The following is a 24,531-nucleotide window of genomic DNA, read 5'->3' on the forward strand; positions in this document are numbered from 1 at the left end:
ATGCACACCTTTGTGGTAGAACTTTTTCTTCCAGTAATTTACCCTAAAGTAGTATTTAGATAGTAGCTATTAGGACTTGGATTCAGAAGTCAGCTAGTCCTGGATCTGAATCTTATGTTAATCAACCATTTATTAGGTCTATGAATGTGACCGGGCTCTTTAACACCTCATTTCCCTTTCTACGCATCCTACACAAGGCTTACTCTTCTCAACTTCCTCAGTCTTATCCCTGAATGAGGATAAAGAAGGGTAGCTGCCTCATAAGATTATTATATTCAGCTGAGAAGACATATGTAAACTATTAGCATACTATCTGGTACCTGATAAATACTCAGAAAATCTTGCTTATCATTAAGAAGTTAATATTAGAAGGGAATGGATATGGACTTATGAGAGTGTTCATTAATACAGTCATAACGGCAAAAGAATTGGTCAGACCACAGTTTAATGAAATACTATTTTGACAGCGATTGTTAGTTACCCCCCGACAACCATTCTGCCCCTTCTCCTACAGTAGCAAAATGTTTCACTGGGCATCCAGCCACCCAAAAAACACCTTAAATGTTCAGGTCTCCCTTGTGGACACATAGATAAGTTTGGCAAAGTAAAAAGTTCAACTTCTGTACTGTATCCTTAAAGGAAAAATGCAGACCATGACATTTCCCTATTTGTCCCTCCCGCTGGCTGCAACTCCCACATGGCTGTGAACCATCAGAGACACAGGGAAGAGGATAATACCCCAGAGATGGTGGAACAACAAGATGAGAGGATTCTGGGTTCTGACATTGTGGGGCACCAGCCATCTCCAGTGACTGTAGGTGAGAGAGCTCCAGCAAGTCTGGACTGACAAGGACAAGGAAAGAAACGGGACTCTTGTTGGAGTTGCACAGTCTCTTGCGGTTTCTCCCACATCATCAAACTATATTCTAACTAATTCAGCAATTTCAAATCGCAGGGCAAATTATTTGCTACATTTTAAATTCAAAAGGCAAATCACCATCTGCATAGGGCAAACTTCGTTTAAAATGCCCGCTTTTCTCCTTCTCTTCCTCTTTGTGTGTGGTATGTGTGCAGATGTTACATAGAAGAATGTCAGGAAAGAGGTAAACTAAATGTTAAAAATATTTATCACTGATGGAATTATGGGTGATACTTGTTTATATATATTTAGGCAATTTCTGAATATTTGCAATGATAATTTCATAATCATGAAATAGATTTTTGAGAAGAACAAGGAAACTCACTGTCATGCAGAAAATATTATATACTGTTGAAAGGTTAGCACATTTTGAAAAGTTTTAAACTATTATTATTATTTTAATATTTTATTTATTTATTTTTAAATTATTATTATCTTTATTTTGGGCAAATCCCAAGTGCCTTATCAGAAAGACTGGATTGTTTTCTTGAGTTACTGCATGAAATTTATACACACACATATACACACACATATACGTGTGTGTGTATGAGAAATACTTGTAGAACTCTAAGCTGTATCAGGCAGAATGACTTTGCCTTTCAAATGGTGAAATAGATAAGCCAAATTTAATACTTGTGAAATAATCATGTTAAATATTATGTTGTAAATATATAATTTTTTTTTAAAGATTTTATTTATTTGAGAGAGAGAGAGAGCGCACAAGTGGAGGGTGAGGGGCAGAGAGATGGATAAGCAGACTCCCCGCCGAGCAGGGAGCCCGATGCGGGACTCAATCCTAGGACCCTGGGATCATGTCCTGAGCCGAAGGCAGATGCTCAACCAACTGAGCCACCCAGGCGCCCCTGCAAATACATAATTTTTAATGTATTTAATTATTTTGACAATGGAGAGATGATACACTCTGTAGGTCTAATGTCTCAACCAATCAGATGACTGTGTGCCCTCCTTTGACCACACGCGTTGCGTCTTGAACAAAGCAGGGTGCTGGTCCTCTCCCACCAGCCCTGCTCTTCTTTCCCAGCCATCAAATATGCAGTTCTGGTAGAAAAGGAGGGGTCTTTGGTGGAACTTCTTACTCTTTTCTCGGTAACACTAAGGGCTATAATACTAAAAAAAGCATATATTTTGTAAGAAAAGGTTGCGATCAAATAATTTTATGCCCATCCTAGTTGTCTTTCATATGTGAAGAAAAAAGAGACTTTCATATATGTGTCTCGACACAGAAAACAAGTCCCCTAAGTCTCCTTTAAACAATGACATCCAGGAGGCGCCTAGCCAAGAATGACAAAATTACAGTATAAAACAACCAAACTGTAAACTCTAAGGCATAAAAAGTAATCCAGATATATCTTAGACAGCTGGTTGCTGAACTAAATTATGAATGCCTAAAGAAAATGTAGAAAATACTAACTTAATAACAATGTTCTGTATTTAAATAACAAATCTGTATTTTTGACACCAAGTACCAGGCACAGAGAAGTGGAAGGTGAAGCCTGGTGGTGGGGAGGCAAGAAGGCAGCTGGTGGAGGGTGATGCATTTCATGTCTGCTGTGGTGAAGGATTCAGAGGAACAGTTTTTCTCTTGCCAGTCAGAGAAAAAAAAGTTTTAAAACATTCTACTGGTTAACATGAAAGAAGAATTTAAAATCTGATCTAGGAAAAGATAAATGTGAAGTCTAGACAGTGCATAAAACAAAAACCAGAGAGTACGTAAACAATGAGGGTAAATATGACCTAATGACACAAGATGAAGGAAAGATGTTTAAAAAAACACTTGAGATTTCACATAAAGTCAAAATTGACTACATGATGTTTTTAAGGGTCATTTAATGAAAAGATACAGGAAATGGGAACAATAAAAGGACAGCTTCAGAATATGGCAGTGCAAACGAAAGAATGACATGGTGGCACCAGTCAAAGTAGAATTCAAGGAAAATCAAACTAAAAAAAAAAATGAGGTTGCTTTATTTATTTATTCATTCAACAAATATTCACTGAGCTCCTATTCTGTGCCAGGCACTGTGCTGGGGACAGAGTGAACAAACACACAGACCCTCCTGAGGCTTACTAATGAGGAGAGATAAAAAGAACATAATTTAGGAAAATATCTAAGTGATAAGCATAAGGAAGAAAATGAAGAGGAGGTAGAAGGCATCTGGTGGGGGGAGGTGGTCACAAGTTTACAATAAAGTGCCCAGTAGAGTCCTCCTTCAATACAAAGGTAACACTGAGGGAAAACCAAAGTGGGTAAGGAGGTGAAACATGAAGAGCTAGAGAAGGGCATTTCAAACGAGGGAACAGCAAAAACAGAGCCCAGAGGAGACTGCAGGGTGATGCAGGAGGAGTAAGGAGGCCAGTGAAGCTAGAACGAGAGTGTGGAGCAAGGGAGGCCATAAAAGAAGTAACAGGGGGCCAGGTCATTCACGACTTCATGAAAACTGTAGAGATTGGGACTTTCACTCTGAGTGAAACAGGAAATTGGGGAGTGACACGATTTGACTTAAATTTGAACAAAACCACCCTGGCTGATTTGTGAGGCAATGCAGGCGGACCAGTCGAGAGCTAGCAAAATAACCCTGGTATGAGATGATGGATGGCAGCTTGGACAGATGGCAGTGGTGGCTGGAGAAAAGATAGTCCAAGAGACCCGCTGAAGTGTGCTGATAGACAGGAGGTAGGCTGTGAGAGAGGAGGAACAATCCAAAGGACTCCAAGATTTTTGGCCTGAGCAACTAAAATGGGAAGTTGTCATTTGCTGAGATAAAGAAGACTGTGGAAGTTAGGAATTACGGTGGAGGAAGAGCAGGAGATTAGTTTTGGGCAGGTCGAGTTTGAGCGGTGGACAGTTGGCTATGTAACTGCAATTCAGGCAGAAGTTCTGGTCTAGTGGTACAAACTTGAGAATCACTCACATAGAGACTATAGGAAGAGATAGCAATGTGAGTAGTGTAGACAGAAAAGAGAAGTGTCCCAAGGAATGAGTCTCGGGGACTCCAACATGGAGAAGTTGGGAGATGAGAAGGAACCAGCAAAAGTGAAGGAGGTGGCCAGTCAGACAGCCAGGAAAACCAGGCAAGTGTGGTGTTCCGGAAGCCAAGAGGACAGAGCGTCGCCAGGAAGACAAAGTGAGAGCTGTCAAAGGTTGCTCGTAGATCAATAAAATGGGGACCAAGAATATTGACTACTGGATGTAGCAATGTAGACAGCCTGGTGAGATTGATGAGGACAGTTTTTTGAAGTGGTAGAAACAAATAAAACCTTTAAAAAAAAAGAAACACCCATTATTTTAGCCACATTTACTGATTAATGTGTATTATCATATGTTAAGCTAATAATTTGAAAGAAAATACCAACACTTTATTTTATTTATTTTTTTAAAGATTTTATTTATTTATTTGACAGAGAGAGAGACAGTGAGAGAGGGAACACAAGCAGGGGGAGTGTGAGAGGGAGAAGCAGGCTCCCCGCTGAGCAAGGAGCCCGATGTGGGGCTCGATCCCAGGACCCTGGGATCATGACCTGAGCCGAAGGCAGACGCTTAACGACTGAGCCACCCAGGTACCCAGAAAATACCAACACTTTAATTATGAATGGATTTAATGCAGAAAAAAGAAAAAAGAAAAAAGAATCCTGTTGGAAACATGTGAGCTTTAGCTGTAAGCATTCACACAGAGCCTTGTTTCAGGATGGGAAGAAGTCCTTCCAAAATCACTCACAGAACTCTGCTTTTGCCCAGAAGACAATTTCTTTCTTTTTTTTTTAAGATTTTATTTATTCATTCGAGACACAGATACAGAGAGAGAGAGAGAGAGAGCAGGAGCAGGGAGAGAGGCAGAGGGAGAAGCAGGCTCCCCACTGAGCCAGGAGCCAGACAAGGGGCTCGATCCCAGGACCCTGGGATCATGACCCAAGCCAAAGGCAGTTGCTTAACCATCTGAGCCACGCAGGCGTCCCTTCTTTTCTTTTTTTTTTAAGATTTTAATTATTTTTGAGAGAGAGAGAGCGAGCATGAGTGGGGGTCGCAGGGAAAGGGAGAAGCAGACTCCCCACCGAGCTGGGAGCCTGACACAGGACTCGATCCCAGGACCCTGGGATCATGACCTGAGCCAAAGGCAGACGCTTAACTGACTGAGCCACCCAGGCGCCCCAGAAGACAATTTCTTACCAAAAACTTCCGGAGTCATAGTAAGCTTTTCCAAAAACATAGACTACACATAACTGGATGACTAATATTGCTTCCAAAGAACCATAACCCTAACGGCAGATTTTTTTTTGCCAGGCTTCTCATACTGAATGTTTAACCTCATTTTAAATAATGAAAATAATTAAAGTCTCCTTAAACAGCAGAATGAAAATATAGTATCCCTTAAAAATTAATGTTAAATCCACTCATTTCTTATCTGTGCTTATAATTTTAAAACTTCAATAATTTAATTCATTTCCTATATAATTGTATTTTAAAATCTGATTTTCCCAAAGAAAGTCCCACAAGAATCGTAATCATGGCTTACAGCTACTTGTCAGTTCTTCATCAGATCTCCCATTGCTGCCTCTAGCTGTTATACAATAAAATATTAGCTTTTTAAACTTCTCCTAGCCTGGTTAATTTCTAACAAGCATCACTATTTATTTCAACAAACACTCTCTTTCTTCAGTGTGTTCTAATCAAACATCTGAATATTATAATTATTTTCCTCAGATGTGATGTTTTTCTCTGAATTTGTATTTCTTAAATTATAATGATTACATCTTGTCCTGGAGATAATAAAACAAACATTTCAAAATAATTTCTTAAATCATCTATGATTCAATATTAGTACAATTTACACTAAGTTAAAATAATGACCATTTTTTTTTCAGTATACGTGATTATGTATTTCAGTGGATCTTTTGTCCTATTCTAACCAGGACAGGTTTTCCTGAATTGGGTTTCTTACCATTATTATCTGTAGAATTGGGAAGTTACAGAAGTCTATGCGAATAATTTTTATCTGCCTATCAGTCTCATAAATAATTTTTATTGCACAGAACACTAGCTTCTATAGCATTTCATGAAACCTTTGCCCCATTGTGACAGACTCTTGTTTTTATCAGTCTCTTTCTTCATAATCTCTTCACGTTTTGTATGTCTTATTGTGGACTCTCCAACTATGCTGTAAACAAGATCAGCAGTCCAAAGAGAAGATGTAGTTTTAGAACGTCCCTCTCCGTCCCCCAAGCAGGGCAGGGCATAACTCTGCTTTTCTCGCATTTTTTTAAAGCTTAAAGGTGTCAAGAATACTGGTCTCTTTTCCAAGGAAAGTAGCCTTAACTCTACAGATCTGCTGCTGCTCAAAAATGTTGACGCATTGGATCCACGATAAAATTCTAACAATAGAGCTATTGACAGCAACAGGTAACCAGTAGCTGTAAAATATACAGTGTTTTCTCCTAACTTGAATCAAACAGGATCTCACATTATCTCAGATCTTGTTCTTGGTGAAAAAAAGAAGGATAAAAGGAACAGAGAGAAATGCTCTTGGCTGGCCCGGGCTGGAGTGTTGGAGGGATGAGGAGGTGTTAGCAAGAGGGATCCGGTATCTTTTTGTTTCATTAAAATCCGGGCTTGACAGGAAACATAGGGGAAACTTAGCCACAGAAATGGCGCATCCACTGTTCAGGCCAGCAAGTAGATTCTCCCACCACTGCTCAGAATAAAGAAACTTATAGTTCTCTTTCTCTCGTGTTTCTGGCCACAGTCATCTTTCTTCCCTTCTTCTGTATTCACTATTGTACTCGATTCCAATCACTTAATTTTCTTTCTTCAAAGTCTGAATGCCAAGAGGAAAAGCCCTTAGGAAGTTGTCCGTGATCATGTGCCAATTCAGTTCAAAATCTATATAGACTCTTGGACCTGTTAAAATGAGAATGTAATTTGATTGACCTACTTTTAGTTTACTTTTTTAAAATAAGAGGGATTGAGTGAATTTGAGGGTGAATTGAGTTCTAATTCCAAATGCTGGAAATGTGATCCCAAGTTTCTTCTGCTAAAGAGGGTGCTGAATGAGTTGAGGTGGTGGCAACACTTCACATTTGACAGGATAGATCCTCTTGGATTTCCTGTTTTTGAAAAGTGACTGTGTTGGAAGGCATTGAATTTACTGATTTATGCTGTATTTACTGAGCACCTACTACATGGAACAGGGGTCTTTAGAGCCCAGTGCATGTCTCTTTCAAGACCGGACTCCTTCAGGGAAGAGAGCTATGGAAACAAATGACATACAATGTGAGTGATGTTTCCTCTTTTCTGGCAAGGAACAGTGATGCCTTAGAGAAGATTTCACAGCAGAGGTGAAAGATAACTGGGAATGCAAGGGACCTCAACCCACCAAAGAAAAAGGAAAAGCTTGAGCCAAAATGAAGGAGCATAAGTGTGGAGGTTCAAGTCAAGCTGGATAGGTGGCCTGAGTTCAGGTTTTGAAGGACCTTGCATATCCTGGTAAAAAAATCACCTGACAGCAAGGGTGACAGGAACCTACATGTCCTAATGATGAGTAGAAACAATACAAAATCCCATCCATTATTTTCTTAATGGCTTCCATGGATGGAGACCCTCATTCCTCTATTGTGTTTCATTACTTAAGTCAGTTGTTGAAGAATTTCTTTCTGACAATTACTGGAACACACCATATAAGAGGAAAGTCCTTCTCCTAAGATGCAAGTTCCTAAACACATTCCAACATCCAATGCTATGAGTTTGCAAAAGGCCTTTTTTTTCTTTAGAGTTCTTTTTTTTTAAACATTTTTAAAATTTAAATTAAATTAATTAACATATAATGTATTATTGGTTTCAGAGGTACAGGTCCGTGATTCAACAGTCTTATATAATACCCAGTGCTCATTACATCACATGCTCTCCCCAATGTCAATCACCTAGTTACCCCATCCCTCCATCCCCTCACCTCCAGCAAACCTCAGTTTGGCAAAATGCCTTTTTAACATTGGCCTGAGGTGAGCAATAATTTATGTCAAACAAGTAATGACTATAGTGTGTTTATTGAACTGTATACATTTTGGCAAGAGAACAGGCTGGTGAGGATTTCCTAGGTTAACAGAGAAGTGTCTGTGTTATTTTCCTGGCTCTGTGCATGTGTGTGGGTGATATTTAATAAAGTGAAACTTTCCAACTGTGTTCTGATCAACTGATATGTGTGTATAGGGTTCACAGGTGACTAAGCAAGAACATATATAATATGCAAAACTTTTCATACTTTATTACTGAATACCATAGACGAATCTGGAGAGGGTTAAACAGTGGGACCTTAAACTCCAGTCTAAAAACCCTAAATGGGATTATATGTGAACATATTTTCTCACCGAAATTGCACAGACTGGCATATTGGATTGTAAGCAGAACGCAATAAGCAAGCATAATTACTTCCACACAAGAAAGTCTATATCAATCTTTTCTTGATGACCTACTTTCAGTGAGTTTTCTCCAGTAATGCAGTCACCCAAACAAATCTCCAGCAGACTGTGTACTCCAGTCTCAAAGCCTCACATTGAAAAGAACCCCAGCACTCCCCATGTATCTCTAAGGGAAAACTCGGTGTATAGAGGTACATTTTCTCTGCCAGCATTCAGAGAAGACCCAACCTGTCTCACTGGAAAAGGGTTTAAATGCCATTATCATTAGTGGAAAGATTATCAGGCTACAGAATTTTGAATCTTCACTTGCTTGAATGCCACTGAGTCTAATACAACTTAATCTCTCATCGTGTTTGTAAAAACTAAGAGTTGTTTTATTTTTTCAAGTTGACAGATGCTGTAAGACTCTAATTAAAAAATGTGAAGGGTGGGTGGGGGAGGGAGAAGGGAAGGAGAGAGAGAGAGAAGCTGCAGCCTTGGAAAGCTCCTGCCAGACAGGGAACTGGAATACTTTCTTTTTTGGGGAGTGGGGGAGGGTAGAGGGGTTAGTATATAAATTTGAATAAATTACTGAGGAAAAAAGAAGCATCTTGTGTTTTGTTGATTTCTTCTGCCAAGAATACTAAATAGCTAAAATGCAATGCAATGTTGGGAAGAAAATAAATTGGGATCACAGGCAAGAAAGAAGCCTGATGAGACGGATCATGCCATCTCTCTGGTGGGATGGATGGTGCCCGGATTGTGCCGTATCTTAAAGGATTTCAAGGCAACATGTGCTAGTCATTCTTAGCTAATTAAAAGTGATTTCATTTCATCCTTTGTGGTTCTTTCAAGGAATCCATTTTGCAGACAGCACTGACATCTATGTCCAAAATTCTTGCCCCATTTTGATAGACTTTTAGCCAAGGATCATATGCATGTCAAGTCATTCTTTGAAATTTTAGCACCAAAAATTTACCTTTGTCACAAATAGCAGCTGCCACCACCAAAAATTAAGCCTCAATTTGGGACAGAATTCATTGTGGAAATTAGGGGACATTTTCGTAGCAGTAGGTGCTGAACAGAACATACAAGAGGCGTGTTTTAACCTGCACATTTCCCTTCTACGTGTTGCCACTTACACTATTATTTTGAATGTGGTAGTGTAGGATACTGAGGAGAATTAAAAGCATTTCAGGGGCGCCTGGGTGGCTCAGTTGGTTAAGCGACTGCCTTCGGCTCAGGTCATGATCCTGGAGTCCCGGGATCGAGTCCCGCATCGGGCTCCCTGCTCGGCAGGGAGTCTGCTTCTCCCTCTGACCCTCCTCCCTCTCATGCTCTCTGTCTCTCATTCTCTCTCTCTCAAATAAATAAATAAAATCTTTAAAAAAATAATAAAAGCATTTCAGATTAGAGCTGCAAAATCCAACCAATTTCGGGATGCAAGTTTCTCTTTGAGTGAATAATCTAAAACAAGTAATATAGACGTATCTTTTTGTTTTCGTACAGAACAACAAAAAGGAGGGGTGTGGGAGAAAACACAAAAGAGGCTTAAATTATTGAATGAAACAGTAAACGTTCCATGTTCAAAAGGAGGAAGTGATGCTCATTGGCTCACAGAGACATTTTAAAAATGAATTTACATCTTTGTCTCCCCTTTTAATGACTTTCCACAGACTTAAAATCTGATTCATACAATCTAACATTTACTTCATTATTCTCAATTCTGTCGTGCTCCCACCAGCGTTCATTTTATATCTGTAACCAGATTAACTCCTCAAAGAGAAAAAACTACTCAAGTCGAAGCACAGTTTTAAGCACACAGTGGCTGTTCAATGAAGATCTGGTGAAATAAGTTTCAATGATCTCACCTAGACTGAACTTCCTTGGAGAGGGACAGCGCTGAGTTCAGCTCACCGAAGAAGCAGACCTTCCACCTCTCCTTTCTTTATGTTGGAGGCAGGAAAAAGTCAGGTCGAAAATATCCAGGACAATTCCCACCATTAAGATTAATAATTTTCCCAAAGGATTTAATCTTTTAATGCTCAAAATAAAGCATAAAAGCACTGAGAAGCAGAAAAACATTCATATATATCCTTATTTATTGTGTGTGTATATATATATGCATATAGATACAATATATAATATATGCATACATACATGTAAATACATAAAAATACTCATATAAATATATATTATATATATGCATATCACACATCATTTACTCACTCTGAAAGCCACCAAAAGAAACTTTACCTTAACCAAATATTACTCATTAAGAATCTATTTAGCTGTATTTCTTAAATACAGAAATCTTGCATCCAACTTCCGTATAGCATAATATAGATATATTTCTTCATACAAGTTAATATACCAACATTTTTATTCTTGACAGCTGCCACTTTATCCCTTTTATAAATTTAACGATTTGGTAATTTATCACTTCACGTAGAATTGTTAAAATCAATTTTAAGAATTCTGGGAAGCCTATTATATGGATTATTTTTATTGCACTGTTTTGATGTAAAACACAAGTTGCAGGAAATTCATGAACATATTAGTTTATGCAATATGAATATGATACCTTCACGCTACCCGAAATTGTGAATATTAAGAAAGCCTACTTATTGGCAGACGGCTGACTGAAATGTCTCAGTAGGACCTGCTGCTCATTTTTAAGAGCACAAATATAAGAATTTTAGAGGTGAAGTAAATAGTTTTGATGACTTGATGAAATTAGGCGGGCACTATGAATATACTCAAATTCCTCCATCCTTAGGGGAAAAAAAAAAGATGTTTTTTTTGTTGTTGTTAAGTTGTTACTATGACCTCTACTAAAATAGATAAAAACAGATCATTGTAAGTGGCACTATTTCTTCTTATGAATTCTCAAGGCCCTGAGTTAATCAGTTCAGAGGAAATGTTTAGTTTCAACTCCTACATCTTATGGTAACAAATTTGGAGTTCTACCATTCAGTAAATGAGCAATCTTCAAGCTACCTGCCTCTATTTCTCTCTCTTTTCTTCCCTTCCAATTATCAACTTCTGTAGAACTGTTATGTATTTGCTGCCTCTACTTTTCCTTCCTGGATTATTTCTTTGACCCTACGTGGTCCCTGCTACATCTTCACCTTTCCAGGGAAGACACTCCCTTGAAGACTTCCAATGACCCACTCTCCAGAGTGGCACCAACTCCCAGCAATTACACCAACTGCACTTATATCAAATGAGGTCATGTATTTGAAAGTACCTATTAATAATTAAAGTATTATATACAGAGAATGGTATTATTACACCTCCAAATGATCCATCACATTTCCCCTTTGACTGTTATACTGTAACAGCCTTTTAATTGAGCTTCCTGAGTCCTAGTCTCACTCTGCTCCAAGCCATCCTATCTTGATACTTCAGTTATCTTCCTAAAATAAAGAGACCTACTCAAGTCATCCCATGACTCAAAACCCTTCGTTTCCCACTATATACTGGATAAATTCCAAACTCCAAACCTTTCAATTAGCCATGGGTAATCCTACCTACCATTTGATACTTTTCCACTAGTACACACCTCTCCCAATTTTTTTCCTCCCTCTAAACAGCACATTCATCCCCAGTCCATGCTTCTGCATATACCACCATCCTTTTTGCCACTAATGCCCTTTCACCCCTTCCACCCTACTAATAATGCCCTACCCAGCCACCCTGCAGAGTCTACATCCAATCACACCTCCTCCTAGAAACCTTCCCAGAGGTGAATTTAGCCTACACTCCCACACAGCTCACACTTTCAGGTTCCACAGCCTCTGCCATGTAGGACAGCTACTTATGTATGGATTTTTCTCTCTTGCAAAAGCTTAGGAGACCCCTGGAGGCATATTCTCCCTAGCGGAAATATTTATTACAAGGAAGGTGCTCAATAAAGATTCAGTGAATTGATTTGTGCTTATGTCTTCACCATTCATGATTATGAATATTAAAGTAGTTGTTTGGACCATGTGAAAAAGGTCTTTGCTAACTTTTAAATAGAGCTATTAGTGCTTTTCAAATACAGTAAAAACAAAATACCTAGACCTGATAAATAATGCACATATAATTTGAACATGCACATGCAACATGAAGTGCTGAAATGAAAAAATGCAGCTAAATCTTGTGTCTACTACATAACCGAAAATAACTCTGATTCTAAGACATTATACATGGAGAAAGAAAATAAACAAGATGAGGGAACAACAAGAATATGCATCATTGACGAAATAAAATCTATCATGTGCCCATGTCCTGATAAACGCAACTGTCTCCCACCTCAGAGGCTGGTTCAGTTATTGCCCACCTGCTGAGAGACTCACATCTTTGGACCAACTCCAAGAACGTCAGGCCTCTTGAAGTTTCTCTGGCTTGCAAAGACTACGAGGTCAACCACTATAGTCCATACTCCTCCTTCTAAGGTTACCCTGAAACTGAAACTGCCTTACAAAGAGGAGAAGGGGATGGGAAGTGTTCCAGGGCCTTTGTCCTGTGGCACTAGCTCTGCTTTAGGACAGCATGAAACTTGCCAATATCTCAACCTTAAGACAAATGAACTAAGATTAGAAGTATCATGAGGTTGACCTAGAATGGTGGGTTTTCAAACTGTGGCTGTACTCTGTAATCACCTGGGAAGTTTTAAAAAATATATTCATGTCTGGGCTCTGCACCCACGCATATACTTGATCCCGGGTCGGGCCCGGACATCAGTATGTTTTAAAAGTTTCCCAGGTATAGAGTCAACCTGGTCTGCTAGGACAAAATACCGCAGGCTGAGTGGCTTAAACAATGTTTAGTTTTCACAGTTGTAGAGCAGAGGAGTCCAAGACCAAGGGGCTAGCTGGAGAGAGCTCTCTTCCTGGCTTACGGATGGCTGCCTTCTCACTCTGTCCTCACGTGATACAAAGAAAGCTCTGGTCTCTCTTTCTCTTCTTATAAGGAAACGAATTCTACCATGGGGACCCCACTCTCATGACCTCATCTAAACCTAATTACTTCTCACAGGCCCCACCTCCAAACACCATACACACTGGGTGGTAGGACTTCAAAACAGGAGTGTTGGGGGAACACGAACGTTCAGCTCATGACACCAGATAATTCCAAAGTGCAGCCAGGATTGCGACCACTGACCTAGATAGTGGTTATCAATCTTTACTTTTGCATTGAAACAAACATGATGACCATATCGCATGTGCAGTATGTTCCTCTGGGCAGACCAAGAGTCTGTACAAGTCTGTGTGTCAGGCGAATGCCACTTTTATATATCTCATTCCAGAAATGCCAGAGGGTGAAAATGTCCCTACTGAAATCACTTTTAATTTTCTGATGACAATGTGATTGAAAACCATGAGAAAATCTAGAAAGTTCTTTATATCTGGCCAGTATTTTGTTACTCTAAGCACACAATCAGGACTCTGGTGGTAATCATGATCTCTGCTAAAAAAGATCACTTTATTTAATTTTCTTTTAGAGATTTATTTATTTATTTGTCAGAGAGAGAGAGAAAGAGAGAGAGCACAAGCAGGGGGAGTGGCAGGCAGAGGGAGAAGCAGGCTCCCCACTGAGCAGGGAGCCTGATGTGGGATTCGAGCCCAGGACCCTGGGATCATGACCTGAGCCGAAGGCAGATGCTTAACTGACTGAGCCACCCAGGAGTCCCAAAAAAGGTCATTTTAAAACAGCAACATTTTCTTTTATTCCTACTCATGGTACTGAGTAGATCACTTCAGAGGAAAGGTCTAGTATCAAGCCCCATCTTGAGTTAAATATATTAGAGCTTTAGATTTCAAGAAATAAGAGGTCCAGTCAGTGACGGTGAAAGAACAGAAAAATTATGGAGTAAATGTTAATAGGGAAGGCAGAGAAAGAGAAGGACAGAATAATTCTCCAAGAGTTGAAAGCTACCTGTAGTCATTGTTATCAATATTTTAATAGAAAATCATTCTTTATTGCTAATTAATAAATTATTCTTTCCAAATATATGAAGACTATATTTCCAAGGACACTTGTAAAAAATTTATCTTTTGTCAATAGGTACATAAATTGACACATGCTTACTGAATGAGACCAGAAGGTTCACATCAACAAGGACCCTGAATAATTGTATTTACTTTAATATCTGTGTGCAAATATCAGAAGTAAAAAAACCCAAAAAACCCAAAACAACCTGCCCATTTTAACATACTAGAATTTCTAGGAAGAAAGAAATGTTAAGCCCTACTTTAAAAACTGTATTAACTACACAGGTGCCCAGCTGGCTCAGTCAGACAGACATGCAACTCTTGATCTCAGGGTCATGAGTTCAAACCACATGCTGGGTGTAGAGATTATTTCAATCAATACATAAAAACTAAAAAAAAAGATATGTTAACTACAAAACTCCCCAAATTATATTAACACAGTAAAAATATTTTTCAATAATGGTATCAAATAGTATCAGTTTCCTCTTTATGAAACTCTTCATCAAGATGTTGAGCAATGTTGAGTTTGTTTTTTGTTTTTTGTTTTTTCTTAGATTCATGCTTAAAGGAAGTGAAGGTGGAAAGGAAAAGCCACACATAGACACACACACACCCCCAAAAAGAAAGGAAGGATGGTGAATGAGAGAAAATAAAGCAAATATCCCAATAGAAGAGAAAGTTTTTTTCTGCTTTTAACTCCTGTGAGGATTTCTAACTCATCCCATTATCTGTTCCCATTTGCATTCAACTCAATTCAAATATTTGTCGAAAATCTATGTGCAGGGCTAAGCTAGGCGCAGTACATCATCTCCGCGATTAATGATAAAACTACAGACAAATTCGAAAAGCACGCATATCCACATAATATAACTGCACTTCTGTCATTTATCCAGTTTCCAAAACTGCCTTGGGCAGTTGACTGATTGGAAATACAGTCTTCGTGGATTCAAGATACTTCGTTTCTGGTTACTGACCACCCATTATCCCCATTACCTTCTCCTCCCTGACAGGTGAACATGTGTGCACAAACACACTCACAGAGGCACACATACACACTGACTTGATGCCCTGCCCCCTGGGACATATCCAGGCGTCACTGATACCAAGACATCTATAATTAAATGTCAAAATTGCTCCTGCCACTACACGTGCAGTATTAATCATGGGGACTTTATTTTCCATGCAGATAGTTACTGGATCTATGTGATGCTCATATGCATTCGTGGCAGAATCAAAGAAAGTGAAGTCCTGGTGCCAGAAGTAGCATTAAAAATGGATGGGTCCAGGTGAATGCTGACCTAACACAAAGATTGGGATAAGAATCAAAAGCAGGAAAGGCCAGAGGAAACTGGCTGATCCTAACAGCAAAAAGGTACTGCTAAGAAGCTTCACAGTACCCTCTCTCTATGACCTTGTGCATTAAAGATTTATTAAGCACTGACTGTAGGTACTAAAGCCAAGAATGTTGAGTCCAAAGATGAATGAAATAAAGTCTTTGCCCTCATGGAGCTAGTCTAGTGGGGGAGACAGACAGATCCTACAAAAATAATATAGTGAATGCTAGAACAAATTATGGAACATGAGCTGTGAGGACAGAATCCTCACTCCCGAACTAGAAGCCCTCTCCCAGTCAGCTTGAGTCCATAAAGGCCACCAAGTGGCCATTAAATTTTCTTCCTCTATTGCTGCTCTCTACCCTAGGCCACCAGAACGTCTCTGTGGTTTTTATACGGCGGACACAATACAAGACAAAAATAACTCAACACTTCAAATAATTTTAATGACTTTAGAAGCATTTTTAGTTGTTGACAACTTCTCATCAGTACTAACACTCAACATTTTATCCACTTTTTTTTGATTCTAAAACAGCTATTCAATAGACTCTCTGCAGTGATAGAAATGTCCTCTACCTGCATTGTCCCATGCAGTGGCCACCAGCCACTTGAAATGTGGTCAGTGTGAATGAGGAACTGAATGAATTTACTTTAATAAACTTAAAATTGAACTGTCACATATGCCTAGTGGCTATGGTATTAGAAATCACAGTTCTAAAATATAAGTATTTTAGGATTGTGCAATATGATCAAATAATTTTCCCTTTAATGCCTATACAGTATGTTATACATGTCTCTGAAGAATTACAAACATGGATAAGAACTGATTTCCTTTTGTAACCTGAAATTGCTGCTAGGGATCACTACCAATAAAACATTAAAAGCTAAAAGCACAATCTAAACATGCCTATGTCTTGTTTAAATTGACTTTGACTTCTACCACTGGTTTTCTTGATGAAGTGAGAAACATTCTAAAATATTTGAAAGTTAAGATATTTACCACATTAAGAGATATTTCAAAAAGACTGTTATTCTCAACTAGGTCTAAATGTAGAAAGTATCTTAAAAGTGAGATTTAAAGAGGGTTTTCACTGTGGGGATTGAATCAAATCAGGACTGGAGGCATCAGGAATGTTAGGACTTTATGTTTATGCACTGCTTAATAATTACCGCCTAGCCGATGTCAGGCATTCAGTAAACACGTAACAAGAGTAGTTAAAATAGTATGGACAGGAATGTGCTATATCCGGATCAAGGTGGTTAAGTGACCACACACATTTGTCAAAACTTTCAAAATGGTACACTTTCTAGGGTAAATTATGCCTTAGTTTTGTTTATTTGTTTTTTAAAGGGGAAAAAAAGTAGTAAGGGAGCACATGAGGAAAATCATGAATGGAGATCTGCAAGAAAGCCCATGGGAATGGGAAATGCAGCATCACATCTCTTAGGAAGCAAGCTAGTAAATTCCAAACAGGAAACTGGTCTCCTAGGAAAGAAAAGAGAAAAAGGCTCAGGCTCGAGAGTCAGAAGGAATGTATAGGCTAACACAGGCTGTGTGAAATTAGGTAAGTCATTTGGCTTTTCTGTGTTTCACTTTCCTCAGCTATAAAATGTGTAAAATGAAAACACCTACCTCCAACAGTTTGGGGGAGAATGAAATGAGGAAAATGTACATAAAATATTCAGTACCTGGCAAACACTGAGTAGATGGTAAATGGAAATAAAACACAAGCTCATCTTCTTAATCAAGCCCTTCTTTGGAGATCCTCTGGTTTTGAATGATGGGGTTCCATTTCCATACTATAGTCTGAACGGTTGGCAAATGGTGGTCAAGCGCAGCTACCAGGTTAGACGGAACTCAAAGCTCGTTGGAGTAAGGGGAATGGGGAAATGCTGCTCATGTTTCCAGAAAAACCTGAATTTTTGCTAGAAGCAAAATTCCCACAACATAAAATTTTAAGCAAGTTCCCAAATATCTAGTGCAGACATAAGAGCATAAATGAATTCATCAATGAAATGATTTATCCTGGCAAACTTCCCTGAGTGAAAGCAAGTACAGTCTCCATAAAAAGGAGAGAGAGATGAAATAAAGAAAACTGCTACTCTGCAAATCAAAAGTAATTAATTTTCTGAATGGAGACTAGTTATTATTTGGGGAGAAAAAGCATGAATATTTTCTATTCCTGGTTACGATTTGTTTTCAGAGAATAAATAGACCAAGCTGAGAGTCACAACATTTTGGATTCTACTGCTTCCATACTCAGGATAAATTAGGCAATTCATTCTTGCAAAGGAATTGGGTATAATTTGTAGTTAATGTGTTCCTTAAAGCCGTAAGATATGACCTAAAAGTTCAGAATCTGATTCATTACGTATTTCACAATAATGTTTAAACTCTTGAATTTAGTGTACCTTGCAAAGCTGTAACTCACTTCATTCAAAGATCCTGAATTCTCATTAGTTGAGAGAAACTGTTCCTTTGAAGCTCTTAAAACACCTACTTCTCCTCTATGACTAATAATTAAGCCTCCTTACAGGAAAGCCACTGCAGTTTGTCCTATTACCTGTTCAATGGGTCAAGAATAAATAATGACAGAGTTGTGATGCCATTATAGTAGTTCTCCACCTAATAGAAAACCTCTTAATTATTCTAGAGAGGGTCCAGATTCACCTAGGGAATTATCCTGGAGTCATCTTCAATTTCTGCCTCTCTGATTAAGCATCTCCTTCAGCTGAATAACATTCAATGTTGTCTAACTCATGTAATTTTTAAAAATATTATTAAGTTGGGTATCAGAAATCAAGTCCACTGTAAAAACTTGCTCATAATCCAGAAACTATGCTAACATTTAAATGTCAAACTAGCTAGTAGTTGTCAAAGTATGGACTTGGACCAACAACATCACCATATCCTAGGAATTTGTTAGAAATTGAGATTCTCAGGCCCCCGCCCCCAGACCCACTGAATCAGAAGCTGTTTGGAGTGGGCTCCTAAATCCATGTTTTAATAAGTTCTCCTGGTGATTCTGATGCTTACTTAAGTGTGAGAACCATGATCTAGCTAGTTCTGGCAAAGAGTGTTGAGGCCACAGGCCAATCTTGACAGAATTACCTAAATAGATGAACCCACAAATATATTTAATCCCCACCCACAAAAAAACCCCCAAGTTTGTTCCTCTTTAGTCTTCAGTTTCCCCAGTATTAATTTGGAAAGAAAGGATTTGTTTCAGTACAAATAATTTAATGATCCTATTTTTCTGTTTGGAGAGTTATTTGAAAGAAACAATTGGTCTACATGTCCAGTTCAAAACATCAGGACATTTTAGGGATGCCTGGGTGGCTCAGTCGGTTAAGCCTCTGCCTTCGGCTAGGTCATGATCCCAGGGTCCTGGGATCCAGTCCCACATGCGCTCCTTGCTCAGCGGGGAGCCTGCTTCACCCTCTGCCTGCCCCTCCCCTGCTTGTGCGCGCTCTCTCGCGCTCTCTCTCTCTGACAAATAAATAAAATCTTTTAAAAAAAAATCAGGGCATTTTAAACAGAAAGTGGTAAAGTCCTTAGTTGCTAACTCATTCTTAATTGTTAACAACGAACACCTTAGTGAATGTTACAACTTGTTCCAGGATAATAGTAAGAATGGCAGCCTCACATTCATTCAAACTGTATTGGAGCGGTCATCCTACACAGCACCTCTCAGTTGATAGACTTTCCTGAGCATTTATTACCTGTGCCAGGCCACATCATTGGCTCCAAGGACAGTGAAGATGAGCAATAAATATATCTACAAATACTACAGTAGTTGTTGAGGGAAAAATAATTGAAATGGAGGCTGCATATTTTATTTGTAGATAATATACTTCAGTGTTTCAAAACATATTACCCTGAAATCAAGATATTCATCTGATTTGAGGTTGACAAGGCCCATAGGTCAACATGTGGGCAACAATGTAAGAGGTCAACTTTGTTAAAATGGAAAGGGATACAAAAGTTGTCACCTGTCACACACACACACACACACACACACACACACAAAGCACATTTTGAGTTCTAATACAGGCTTACATTCAATATCATTACATAAACTTATAATACTCTTAAACAATTAATTTAATTCTTTACAGTTAAATTTTTAAAATTTTTTATTGTTATGTTAATCACCATACATTACATCATTAGTTTTTGATGTAGTGTTCCATGATTCATTGTTTGTGCATAACACCCAGTGCTCCATGCAGAATGTACCCTCTTTAATACCCATCACCAGGCTAACCCATCCTCCCACCCCCTCCCCTCTAGAACCCTCAGTTTGTTTTTCAGAGTCCATTGTCTCTCATGGTTCGTCTCCCCCTCCGATTCTTTACAGTTAAATTTTACATCATCAAAGCATTAAAGAAAACATCCAATAAATCAAAATCTGTATAACCAAAAATAATAGGTTATAAATAATGCTTTATAGAGATAAGCCTTTGCAAACCACGGAATACTGGAATGGAATATCATTCAGCCACAAAAAGGAATGAAGTACTGATACAGGTTACAACACGGATGAATTCTGAAAACATTACGCTAAGTGAACGAAGTCAGATACCAAAGGCCATATATTGTATGATTCTATTTCTATAAAAATGCTCAATAGGCCAATCTACAAAAAGAGAAAGTAGCTTAGCGATTGCCAGGGCTAGGGTCAGAGAGAATAAGGGATGACTGTTACTAGTTTTTTTTGCGGGTGATTAAAATGCTCTGTAATTAGATAGTGGGTGATGGTTGTACAACTTTGTCAGTATATTAAAACCCACTGAATTGTACACTTGAAAAAGATGAACTGTGTGCTATGCAAATTATAACTCAATTTTTAAAAATTCACAATATATTCAAAGCACTGGTTTTGATGGCATACAAAGCAATATTCTCTGGTTTATCTCTGTACTACAGTGAGATTTATATTTTATTTACTTATTTTTTAAAGATTTTATTTATTTGACAGAGCGAGACACAGCAGGAGAGGGAACACAAGCAGGGGGAGTGGGAGAGGGAGAAGCAGGTTTCCTGCCCGAGCAGGGAGCCCAATATGGGGCTCGATCCCTCCTAGGACCCTGGGACCATGACCTGAATCGAAGGCAGATGCTTAACGAGGGAACCACCCAGGCACCCCATACAATGAGATTTATTTTAAATAATAATCTAAGTACCAAAAGGATCTGGCTTTCTTGTTAAAGCAGATCTGTAATAGAAATGCAAATTCAACAGGTGTGTATTTGATGAGCACAGCACTTTCAAAAAATTTCTTCCCCACCTCCCCCTCCAGATTCAACTCTGTGGTTTTAGAGAAAACCAGGACCAGATTCTCCTGCTAGTCTTAAATGTCAACCTTGTGTATCACATCACCCCCAGAGTATTTTTGTAAAGCTTTCAGAATTTAAATTATGTCCATTATCTGGGGGGCTGTTGGCAATTATCACCATATTTGAAATGTAACTCTCATTAGTTAGAACAAGAAATGATTTCTCCTTGTAAAGGTTACTGTGCCAAGAGCAGCACCATCTATATTGAATAAAAATGTAGGTTAATATCTACAATGAATAATCTAAAATTTAAAAAAATTGGGATCCTCGAACTGAAAAGAGTAAAATATGTGTATTCACAAGTTGAGGTACATCTTCTAACTTTCAGGTTAATACCTCCAAACCTATTATAGTCCATCGTAATAGAAAATCTTCATGAAGGAAAAAAGATTTTTTTTAAATAAAATATAAAAATCCAATATTACAATTCTTCTGGAAAATGACTGGAACACTGGAATCTGTATCCCAGGTAAATAATTCTAACTGGCTGTTTCAAAGTGCAATTTCAGTAGTGAATGTGAAACCTGGAAAGTGGTGGATGAAAGATGATCCATGAATAAATACATCAACCTGCAGCTTTCCTGTGACTTTGGCAGCAGTTGGCAGAACGTTGATAGAAATTTTGATTGAAACTTTTTTTTTTTTTTAACACAACTGCCCAGACTTGAATGTGACTAAATTAAAAGTACTGGAAAACACTGAAAAGTCAGGTTGGTGCTTGTTCCTGTTACTACCTTTTGGGAGTGTGTGTGTGTGTGTGTGTGTGTGTGTGTGTAACTCGCATCGGGCACGTGTATTTTTCATTCAAGCCCATAATGAATCTAAAAGCAAAAACACTAATACGTAGCCCCGCACCTTGGTTGTATTTCTCTTCTTATGTGTACCTAAAAGGCTCTTTTCACACTTTGCAAAACAGGAGACACAAGAGCTGTGTGGACAGCAACCGAGAATGGCAAGCCTCTCCCTTCTGGCCGAGCTCCCCGCGGGCGGATGGAAGGTGGTGGAGGTGCGAGGTGGGCAGGGGGTGCATTCTCCCACGCCGCTGACACCCATCGCGGCGTCGCCAACCTCGTGGGATCCCCAGTCCACCATGCCTTTTCCCTCCTTGCTAGATGGCGGCGGCGGGAGCAAGTACCTAATGCTCTCAAATCCCCCCACCGTGTCCCAAACGATCCCGGAGATGAAACCCCACTGAGGTCTGATCACTCACCCAGGCGGCAAACACAGAGGAGCTGGATACAAGCGAGGAAGCGCTTTAGGATTAGCATTTCCAGACGGTCCGGGGATCCCCCGCCACGCGGCTGCTCAGCTTCTTGGGGTGGACAGGGAGGGGGCGCGAAGGAAATGTTTTTTCCTCCAGTGTATAGATTGGTGTGAGATTGTGTGTGTGTGCGTGTGTGAGTGTGTCTGAAAAAGAGAGAGAGCGAGCGAGAGAGCGCCAGCAGAGAGACTGAGAGGGAGACGGGAATAATCGGAAGCAGGACGCGCGGTGGTCGCGGGAACCGGGAGCCGCTAGCCGAGGCGCATGCCGGCGGGCGCGCGGGAGTCGGTCTCCTCTGCCGGCTGCGGCCGAGGTCTGACCGCTCGGAGCGCAGCGGTGCCTGTGCGCCGGGGGCGCGCTCCGGCCCGGGTGTGCGCGCCGCGGCTCGGCGGGGGCGGGGGCGCAGCAACCGCGCCGCTGGGAGCGTGCAGCCGGCCCGGGGTCGCGCGCGGCGGGCGGAGGGACGCGGGGACGCGGTTGTCGCTTAGGGTCCGGGTCCCAGAGTAGCGTTTTACATAGCGACACCCCTCCACCCACCATTCCACTCTCCCCCCCCCCCCCGCCCCCGGTCCCTGCCGGTGGCTTCGCTGCTCTGGAGTTTAGTGGAACCTGCTGGGATTTAGAATCTTTGCGGAGAAAATGTCTCTTCATTAAGACTCCTTCACCCTTTTGGAAGAGAAGAGGAGGCCAGACCCCCATTGTTCCGCACAGCCAGAGACTGACCTTTGGGGTTCACCCCTGGAAATGTTTTTTCATTTTATTGTTGTCCTTCCTGCAGATGCTAAGTGGGTCCAGTCAGCAAGTGGTAGGGGCTCCTGGGTAAGCTGGGTTCCCCTCTCCGTTTTCTTTCTTTTTACCAAATCACCAAAGTAGTTCCAAACCCCATTACCTCTAGGGCAGTTGACTGCAAATAATCTCCGGCCCTGACTGTGACCAGTGAGACCCTGCCCCCTCCTCAGGCTCCGATCAAACTGTCGTGCTGTGCACAGCTGCGTGGAGGAACTTTCAACTCTGTAATGTTCCTCCCAGACGGCACTACCCGAGTGCCTCCTCGCACAGGGTCGTACGGAGAGATTTTTTAATTGCGTGATTGAAGGATGTACAAAAGAACTATAATACATGAGTTCTGCCTCGGGGCTGGAAATGTCACGCTGTATATGCTTATTTCTATGGTGGTCTCTCTAACTAGACTGAACTCCTTGATGGCAGGAAGTTTGCTTTATTTATTGTTCTAACCCAGCTCCTAGCACAAAGGCAAAAATAGTCAGTAGGTGTACCCTAAATGTTTGTTGAATTAATCTGAAGCCTAAATGAAAAAGATAAGGCAACTGGTATCCTCCATGAGCCTGACTGCGCAAAGCCCTGAAAATTCGTGTGCTTTTCCAAGCTTTTCATTTATATATCCTTTAGGCATAAGTATGTTTTTCTACTTATGTGAGACCCAATTTGGAGCCTTTTAGGAATCCACTCTAAGGCATGGAAAGTCAAGTTCTGGAATCATCCCTTGTATTCTTAGGAACCATTTGATGTAGGTTATCCGTACAGTGTGTACTCCTGTGTCCTGTTCTTGGTTCTAAAATAGTATTTCAGCTTAAATATTTAAAGAAAGCTTATCACATACAAAATTGAGTTCTGAATGTATTTTGAGTATTACTACCAGTTGCCACTAATATACACAGCCTCTGAACACTAGTTTAAATGTGCACAGCTAATGATGCCATTTGCTGTTGCTTCAGGAATTGATTGCACCCATGTAATAACAAATTTCAAATCTATCTGGAATGTTTATTCAGGAGTACATATGAGTATTAAGGAATTGACCCTTGATCTTGTTTTTCCCATCGATTAGTATAAAAATGCTGTAACTTCTGTAAAAGTTATAATGGGGATTGATGATTGCTCATGTGAGTTGCCACCTAGGAAGAAAATTTTTGCTAGCATTAGCAAGAAGTGTAGATATAAACTAGAAATGCTCTTAGAGCTTATAGTTTAACATGAGCTGGAGTAGGCAGAGAATGTTTCCTAGAGATGTGTAGTTAATGGAGGAGGACTAGCCAGGAAAAAAATTGATGTGCAAGGAGGTGGAGATGGAAATGAAACTCAGATGTCATGAGCTATAAAAACAGTGTGAATTGAATTGGAGCTGATTGAGTAGGGTCAGACTAAGGGAAACACTGATTTCCTCATGGAGGAGCTTGTACCTGAAGTAATAAGCAAAAAAGAACCACAGAAGAAACTTCCAAGAACTTCAGCTGTTTAGAAGGTAGGTTTGCTCTGGGACATGTAAGG

At 39.8% G+C, this 24,531-nt stretch overlaps 1 protein-coding gene across 4 annotated transcripts in view; it reads right to left on the bottom strand.

Annotated features, from left to right (window-relative positions):
• The window catches only part of PTPRZ1 (protein tyrosine phosphatase receptor type Z1), a 171,224-nt gene extending 148,632 nt beyond the window's left edge, over nucleotides 1-22,592 (bottom strand). For 2 of the 4 annotated variants that reach the window (XM_032401688.1, XM_032401687.1), the window contains exon 1: nucleotides 22,192-22,592. In XM_032401688.1, the coding sequence (XP_032257579.1) occupies nucleotides 22,192-22,249 (58 nt within the window). In that variant the 5' untranslated portion in view covers nucleotides 22,250-22,592. The remainder of the gene's footprint in view (nucleotides 1-22,191) is intronic. The other 2 variants (XM_032401690.1, XM_032401689.1) reach the window with 2 other exon arrangements.
• Nucleotides 22,593-24,531: the final 1,939 nt, after the last annotated feature.

This window comes from Phoca vitulina, unplaced genomic scaffold (assembly GCF_004348235.1).
Source record: "Phoca vitulina isolate PV1807 unplaced genomic scaffold, GSC_HSeal_1.0 scaffold4, whole genome shotgun sequence".
Taxonomy (NCBI): domain Eukaryota; kingdom Metazoa; phylum Chordata; class Mammalia; order Carnivora; family Phocidae; genus Phoca; species Phoca vitulina.